General features: G+C 31.7%; 1 protein-coding gene across 1 annotated transcript; it reads left to right on the plus strand.

Annotated features, from left to right (window-relative positions):
- The first annotated feature begins 5,843 nt into the window (after window positions 1-5,843).
- On the plus strand, window positions 5,844-8,187 carry LOC141703636 (uncharacterized). The gene is made up of 5 exons (XM_074507096.1): window positions 5,844-6,023; window positions 6,446-6,809; window positions 7,182-7,252; window positions 7,878-7,976; window positions 8,056-8,187. Exons 1-5 carry the CDS (start codon window positions 5,844-5,846, stop codon window positions 8,149-8,151), a joined length of 810 nt encoding a protein of 269 aa, XP_074363197.1. The 3' UTR covers window positions 8,152-8,187.
- The last annotated feature ends 939 nt before the right edge of the window (window positions 8,188-9,126 follow it).

The following is a 9,126-nucleotide window of genomic DNA, read 5'->3' on the forward strand; positions in this document are numbered from 1 at the left end:
AAATTATTTCAGAATAACACACTTAATATTTTCAGTACTCTACCTTTTCAATCAATTAAATAACATTTTAATATAATTTATTCATTCATATTTTACAGATGCATTTTATTTTAATTACGAATTAAACATCTTAAATAATATACGATGATAATAAAAATATTAAATTGTACTCCCTTCGGCCCTCCATTTTTTTACATTGGGGGACAGTGTTCGACACACATTTTAATTATGCTCCCATAAAATATAATTCCATAAATTATTTTAATATTTTTTTCTTTTAAACTAAAATATTATGTTTAAATTTTTATACAAAATAAGATTTTTTTTAAAAATATATTATGGAACTGTAGATTAGAGTAACCTTAAAATATTGCGGAAAATTTTCTGCATTTAAAAAAAATTTAGTTGCAAAAGTGGGTGAAAATTTCCCGCCTTTATGAAAATTATAATTTCAAATAAATTCGGTTGTTTTTATCTAATATGATTGTGTTCGGTTGTATTTAGTACTTTCCGATTTTTTTTTAAAAAATTATTTGAAGATTAGAATATATTTGGTTTGCTATTTTAACAGTCAATTAGTATTTTAATCAGTACTTCTCAAAAACCGGTTGTATTTAGTTAAATACAACCGGAAACGGTTCTATTTAATTAAATACAACCAATTTTCATCCGGTTGTACTTACCCATTTTTTTGTAGTGAAAGTCAAGTTTTACATTAATAGTTCATACATATTTTTTACTCGACTAACCTTAAAATAGTATCTTTTATATTTTTACACGTAACATCGAGATCAAATAATAGTATTTATTTTATAACCATATACACACTCATACTCTACATTTTTCTTATAGTCTATATCATTTTGATTTTTAAGTCGAGTTTTGAGAACATATCCAATATTATTTTAAATTATTGAGACACTTTAGAAATCGTAAGTTAACTTTTAAATTATTTATGTCAAAATTTTATAATTTTTTTAATTTTTTATATATGTATAAATATAATTATTGTAAATTACAAGTTTAATTTGATGGCACTTTTAAAAATATCAAGAATGGTGATAACAATACGTTTGATAGTTCTTTTTATCGTGATAAAAAAATGTTTGATAGTTCTTTTATAAAAAAAACTAAGTGTTAATTTATAAATATAAAAAATTATAAATTATTAATAAATGATGAAAAAAATGTACTAGTGAAAACATTAAAGTGATTAATAATAATTTTATTTTGTAATCACTACTAAAAACAGTTTAAACGGCCGGAATTGGTGGTTTTATGGCAAATCGGTCTGTTAAAAAGCTAAAACCATCCACTTTATGTGATGGGTTTAAGCCTGGTTGGTTATAACATTTGATCCAGTTTAACCCTCTTAATTGACCAAAAGATGGTTGCTTACGTCCCACCTAAATTTCTACAATGTGTGGTCAGTTTTATTCTGTTTTGCCGTAGGGAATCTAGATAAATATTATACAAGCCTAGTTGAGTTAGCTGAGTTCGAGCCGCTCGATCTCAAAGTTATTTAGAGTTTAACTAGCATTGTGAGCCAACAAACAAAATGCTCGACACAGCTCATTTATGATCATTGAAACTAATTTTCATGTTCAATATCAGCTCCTTTAAAAAAAACGAACCTATTTCACTTAAACAAGGTGTTCCTGAATTTTCATGAACAGCAAACATCACGTGTAACCATGAATTAATATTGATCTCTCTCAGTCTCTCTGTTGTTGTTGTATAAATAAAAACATTCTTTAGTAGCACTGTATAGATTCATTTTCAAGAGCTAATTGCAAAATCTGATTATTTATCCCTTCCTTAAATAATGTTTAATATATATATTTTTTACAATAGTACCAGCTTATACAGCCAAACCGCAAACTGTGTGGGGGTGGAGAGTTTAATTTTTTATGTATATGTAGTCTAATTCCCTATAGCATGCAGAAGACAACGAGTGATTTGTGGGTTAATTAGCGATTTCCATGGATATTGTTAACAATCTTAGAGGAATATTATGTTCATCAACTTGCATGCATTCATCTGCTTGCTGTGTGTTAGTTGTTACGTTTGACTATATATATACTAAGCGTGGTATGGTTAAAGTTCAGTAGTGTGGCTGTGGCCCGGGGGATTATTAAGCAATATAGGGAACACTTTCAACTGGTTTTTTCCTCTTTTTTAACAGTTGCGATACATATATATGAAGCTGACTTTCTAGCCTGTAGCTTGAAGACCACCACCATTATATGAGTCTCAATATATTAGAATATTAAATATTGTGAATTTATGTGAATCATGCGAATATATCTGTTGCATATTCAGTTATATACCCGTATAGATTTAGATGGCTAGTTAAAAATATAATTTTTAAAATTTCCTTTTTTATAAATTAAAATATTTGTTAATCTGCTGAAGCACTGTGTACAACTTTTACAGCAAGGACAACTAGAGTTTGTTCACAAATATTCAAGAAAAATAATTGTCAAAGTCAAGTTTTACATTAATTACATTATCATTATATGCATTTCCAATATTAATTTTACTTTGCGTTCCTTCATTTCAGTTTAACACAAATTGGGTTAATAACTTATGTAATATATATGTATCTTTTAGCTTTATATACTCTTACGATAACCATCTTTTAGCCAATTTATAGTCAATTTTGATCGTAGAGTAACGATTGAATAGGAATAAAAAAATGTTTTATCTCTGTTTTACCCTTAATCAAGTGTTACTTAACGGTTAAAATTAACAGAAAATCGGTCCACGAGTGGTTAAGGATATAGAAACCTAAGGGATGCATAGAGAATGTAATTAAAGTTCTTAAGCCAAGCCGCATGATGTTAAAATCAAAGAGATGCAAAGTGAAATTAACTATCCTAAATAAAATTTAGTATTGCGCATCTTTTACATCACTCCCCCAAAAACAACGATTACGATGAAAGAGGGGGTTTATATAGCAAACAACCAAATAAATAATAAAAAAAACATTCTAACAAAAAACTATTATATTAATAATACTATCCAATTATAATAATATTACATAATTTAACATTCAACCTCAAACTCATGATCGTGAATTAAGAGGTTCCCAAACAAAAAACAGAGCCACATAACAAAATAATTCAAAACTGCAACCAAATGATTTAAAACTACAATAGAGAAAATAAGAGTATCCAAGCGAATCCAAAAATAGAGTCACGAATCCAAAATAACAAAAAGCTCCCAAGAGAATCTAAAGCAAACAAACATAAAAGAAATCTTCAAAAATGCAACAACACTAAAGAAAACAGAGCAATCCAAGTGTAGCTAAACTGAAATCAGAATTAATTAGAAATCCAGTTAGCCAGAGAAAAAGAATCATCCATGTTATCCAATAACCAAAACAACTTAAAAATAAAACAAATACGAAACCATCAAAACTATATCCAATTTAAAATCAAATACAATAACCAATCCAAAAAAACTCCAAATAAATAAATCAAAGTCAATAAACTGTATCCAATCCTCAACAAAATAAAAAGTGTATCCAAAGTCAAACTATATTCAAATCTAATCAAATCTCGCGAAGGGCGAGTATGCCTAGAGTATCCCATAAACTAAACCAATGCTCTTAGAGCATTAAATAACTAAACCATTCCCACGAATGACCAATGTGCCTTGAGCACCAAATAAACTGAAGCAATCCCTTGAAGGGCCAATATGCCTAAAGCATAAAAAAACAAAACCCATTCCGCGAGGAGCCAGTATTCCTAGATACCAAATAAACTAAACCAATCCCTCGACGGGTCAATGTGACTAGAAGACCAAATAAACTAAATAATCCCTCGTAGGGCCAATGTGTCTAGAGTACCAAATAAACAAAAATCCCTCGCAGGACCTGTGTGCTAGCACTACAACAAAAACGGCTAAATTTGACCGAAAATTTTCGGTCATATTTTGCTAAATTTGACCACCGGAGGTCATATTTAGTTAAATTTGACCGAATTGTGTCGGTCTTTTTTAGGCTGGTCAAATTTAGCAAAATCGGTCAAATTTAACATAAATTTGACCGATCAAATTTGACTGCCTAAAATTGACCGATTGAATTTGACCAAATGTTTGAAAAATTTGAAATTTGAATTTTTTTTAAATTGGCGCCTAAAATTTGAATTTTTTTGAATTGTGCCGCTAAAAAATTTAAAATTTGAAAAATTGTGAATTTGCCGCATAACGTAAAGCAAATTTGACCGAATTTCGTCAAATTTATAAATTTGACCGAAAGCAGTAAAAAATATAAAATTGACCGTAGGAAGTCAAATTTAACTGTAACCCATATTTGTCAAATGCAGTAACTTCCCGGTACATTCTGCTAAGTTTCTGCCAAAAATCTACTACAACACATAATTTTTATTAGTATGATTTTGTGTCACTAATCAATATATAATTTATGTTATATAAATAATTAACACAACAAAATAATTAAATATCATATTTCATAATTATTAATATTATTTTCATTACAAACTTACTCATAGAACTTAACTAAAACTTTCAAATCGAATTCTAAAACACTACAGAAATTTTTATCCTACATAGTAGGGCAGGCATTTAAAACATTTGTAGGAGAAAAACAAAGATATAAATGAACATGGATACTCAACACATAAAACCAAAAAAATAATAATATTACTACAAAAAACTCATACATATAAATATATGTTGAGTACTTGAGTAAACGTTGATATTTTACAGTTTTTTTGAAAAAATCGATATTTAAAAGTTAATATTAAAAGTATGTTTAGATTTCAAAATTAGGCCTAAAAAGTTTTAGCACGAGCAAGACATCCTTATTCATGTTTCAATAAAATATTTATAAAATTGAAAAAGAAGCAGCGTCTGAGAAGAACCAACATTCTTAGGTATGAGGCATCAGTTGCGGGCGCAATCACTACTAGAAATAGTAGATACGACATCGGTCCTTAGACATCGGCATGTAATGCACCCGATGTTAAAATACAGTTTAACATCGGTTTTGTAAAAAGCGATGTTGAATACGCATATTGACATCGGTTTCACTTAGTAGCCGTTGTCTATCTTCAGAAATTAAAAAGGCCACAAATATGTTTTTAACTTTGACATCGGTTCATTTTGTTAACCGTTGTCTATGGCCTTTTAAAAAAAATAAAAATTACTTAACTCCCCCCCGCTTTTCAGTTCACTTCCCCCTTTAATTTTAACAAAAAATTCACTAAACATATTTTCCCCCCTTTTCCAAAAAACCTCCCGCGACCCTCTCATCTCTCCCCGACCCTCGCCTCTCTCGTCTCTCCCCTCCTTCTCTCTTAGTCTTCTTACCTTTCTTCTCTCTTCTTACCTTAGTCTCTGTTAACCGTCTCTTCTCTCTTTTCTCCGAAACCCTAATTTTAGCCCCAATTTTAATTCAAGATTTGGAGCTTCAAATTAGAGCAAATTAAACTTGAAATTGAGCTAGTATCTGGAGGTTGGAGCTAGTATCTGGAGGTAGACAGCATAATAAGGTACATAGTTTCTCTTGCGTTACTATTCAGATTTTGCAAAATCTGTGATGAATTTTGTGATGGTGGGTATGTCATGGCAGTTCTTTGTGGCCAGTTGTTTATTTTTTAGCTTTTAACTTGATGTTATAACACCGTTTACGATTTCAGCCATTTTGAAGTTAGATGTAACAAATTTGACATTTCTTTTATGTTCGGTAACATGTTGAAATAGTTGTTGCCTTTTTCAACTTAAACAATCCATTGGATATTTGGACCTTGGCATTCTAAATTACTATGGTTTGTGGATGACTTTTTGATTTTTATTCAATAACCTGCATCCTTACCATGCTGGAGATGTATACTCACATTGGGCCTCAATTCCGTAATGAGCTCTTGCGTCATCATCTTCCTACATCAATGGTAATTGTTGTGTTTATATTCAGCAAACTTTGCAAGTGTACCCATCTTTACCAAGAGGATGACTTTTATGTTCTGGTGTCATTGCCTATTACATACGGTGATCTCGTAAAATTATTTGCTGTTTTAAGTATCGAAATCTATCGGGTTCGGGAAATAAGTTGTTCTTGGGGAAATTGAAAGGGCTGACGGTCAAAAAATAATATGGAAATTTTCCAAACATTGAATTGCTCATGTCGCTGTTATTATGCCATTCCTTATCGTTTTCCTTGTGCATATACATTGGCTGGTTTGGTACTTCGAAAAACTATGATGCCATTATAGATCTTTGTCCATTAAAAAATAGTCATATGCATGAATTTAAATATGCACACTCCTGCCCCCACTGAGGTCTTAACCCTTAACCTCTTGTTATCAAGACAAGATGGGTGTTCGCTAGGCTGTAAGCCTGTCGATCCATTTTTTTATAAAAAAAAGAAGTGTTACGCATTAGTAGGTATTCCTTGTTCAACCTTTTCCATACTCTGCAGGTTATCTTATATAGATCAGGCTTGGTGACTGCTGCTACCTCCTTTGTCTTTGCCGCTTCCACGGCTTTCCCGCCTGACTATTCCTTCCTCACAGATCTGATCAAACCAAATTTTGATTTCTTCTATGCACTTGGTGCTGTTGGGTTAGGACTATCCTTACTTTTGATCCACATCTATGTAACTGAGATTAAGCGCACTCTTCAACTATTATGGGGCCTTGGTGTTTTAGGATCGATAGCAACCAGTTTCACCCTTGCTGAACCAGCTGGTCAGAATTTGGTACAATATGTAGTCAACCACCCAACTGTTGTCTGGCTTATTGGTCCACTCTTTGCTGCATTCACGGGGCTTGTCTTTAAGGAAGGTAATTTGCTCATTCTTTGTTGTGTGCTTGATTCGTAATTTCTGATATTTATATTTAAAATAATGATTGGTGTATGATTCTTTTCTACAAATGAAATGGATGTCTACTTTTTCCTCAACTATTGAATATAATATCTATAGAGGTCAGTTATTTATTAACGAAGCTTGAAATGAAAATGAACACAGTTTTTACTGTTGTTTCTTAAATAATATTCAGCTCTATACCAGGTGCCAGGTTGAGTGTTTCAGATAATGATTATCAAGAGCGATCTTTAGAATTAGTATAATGTGCAGGGGCTATATTAGTTTAGGTGTCTCCAATGTTAATTTATCATGTCAAATGATATACCGATTCCTTTTATTAATGGACCAGGGCTTTGCTATGGGAAGTTGGAAGCTGGAGTTCTTATATTTGTAGTTCCTGCAGTTCTTTTAGGGCACTTGGTAATTTTCCGTACCCAACTAACCTTTCCATTTCTTGACATTTGTTAAAATAATGAGTATTTACTTTGTTGAAGTTGTACACTGACGCTTATTAGTTTGGAAACTTTGATAGGAATTTGATCAAAAACCTTGACCTATCTGCTAGAGTAATTCCAGACCTCTCATGTAACAGAAAACAGAACCACAAGCAGTTTCTTATAATTAACACAGAATAAAACCTCCTTAAATTCATTGAGATTTTCAGTTGTATTCAGTTATGATTGCTGTTTGATTTGAACTAACGAAATTGCTAATGTTTTCATTAAACTCAGTACTTCATTATTTAAGGTGTGAATTGGAAAAGTTTTTCCTCTCTTTCGGACTTTGAGATGCTCAATTGCAATGTGTTCTTTGTAAACAAGTTATCCTTTTAACCTATATGGTGCTTTTGCTAATCCTCGATCATCTTGGAGTTAATCACATGATATTATTATAAACACCATTTATTTGTCTATCATAAATGAAGAATGTATTTAGTTCTGATGCATAATAGACAAAATATGTATCTATTTTTGAAGTCTGAGATGGTAAATTATTGCACCATCTATGCTTCCTATGCTGACTATGGGTTATTTTGGAAATACAGACAGGTCTAATGGATGATGGACTTAAGACTACTTTACTTGGTCTGTGGATGGCGCTCTTTGTGGTGTTTGCTGGACGGATGTTCACTCAGCCAATTAAGGTAAATCCTTCATTTATTCCAGATGTTCTTAAAAAATAGATTTTATGCCATTTCTTACAGATTTTGTTTGCCACTAAAGGATGATATTGGTGACAAGTCGGTCTTCATATTCAATTCTCTGCCAGAAGAGGAGAAAAAGCTTTTGATTGAGAAATTGAACAACAAACTTATGTAGACAATCTTGATAAAAGGGTAAAAGACTGAAAGTATAGTTAATTTGTTAATCAGATTTATAGGATGCTTTCCCTGTAATGTTATACATCTTGTAATTCCCAGGACTTTATCAATGCTCTACACGATCTTTGTGCATGGTTTACTATTGAGATTGATATAATTTTACAGAGTCATGCATGAAGTGTAAATAGGTTAAATAGGTGTACCTTGTACCCCCACATGAATGTTCTTTTATTAAGATGGCGCTATAATATAACTTACAATGTTGTATGATATATTCACTGTCTATCCTTTGATAATGTTTCAGCATTTTTACATTTTGTTAGTTCCTTCATTTCATGGCCTAGAGTTTGTATAAAAGTCTGAGCTTGCCCTGCACTGAATCAATACAAGTTCAATATTGAGAACTGAAAGCTTAGCTCTAATTTTGTTGTGCTTTAGACACAGACATTTTTTAATAGATAGGATTCATCTACTCCCAACTCACTACGGCATGACATCTCGAGGGGAATCAAAGCCTTCCCAGTCAACTGTTTTATGTCCGAGTGGATCTTCTTCATATAAACAAACTCCATCCGTCCCTAGTAGGGAGCCTCCAAGTTCTTCAGCTGATGCCAATGTAAGTACTTTCCCAGTGGAATTTCCTACTGTATCACTTCTCACTTTACTGTTGGATCTGGTATTATAGGAATCTTCCTCCAGATGATGTCTACCTCCAGATACTACCTCCAGATACTATCTGGTGGTACATATTAACTAGTCAAATATGTTTAGAATGTTGGATGTAATAACTTTGGAATTTGGGTTTTATTATTTTTAGTTGGGATGTTTATTTTAGACTTGGAAAGTAATGTCCGAATTGAGCTCTTGTTGGAATGAATGTTAGTAAATTTGGTATCAATGTATACCTCTATGTTTTTACAAATTGGTTGGATGTATTGCATATTGTTGGTATTTTTTTGGTTGAAAATGCAAT

This window comes from Apium graveolens, unplaced genomic scaffold (genome assembly GCF_009905375.1).
Source record: "Apium graveolens cultivar Ventura unplaced genomic scaffold, ASM990537v1 ctg6904, whole genome shotgun sequence".
Taxonomy (NCBI): domain Eukaryota; kingdom Viridiplantae; phylum Streptophyta; class Magnoliopsida; order Apiales; family Apiaceae; genus Apium; species Apium graveolens.

Coding starts and splice junctions, on each gene's coding strand:
- LOC141703636 (XM_074507096.1), top strand. CDS start 5,844: ATGCTGGAGATGTATACTCACATTGGGCCTCAATTCCGTAATGAGCTC. Junction 6,024..6,445: donor CTATTACATACGGTGATCTC/GTAAAATTATTT, acceptor CATACTCTGCAG/GTTATCTTATATAGATCAGG. Junction 7,253..7,877: donor CAGTTCTTTTAGGGCACTTG/GTAATTTTCCGT, acceptor TTGGAAATACAG/ACAGGTCTAATGGATGATGG.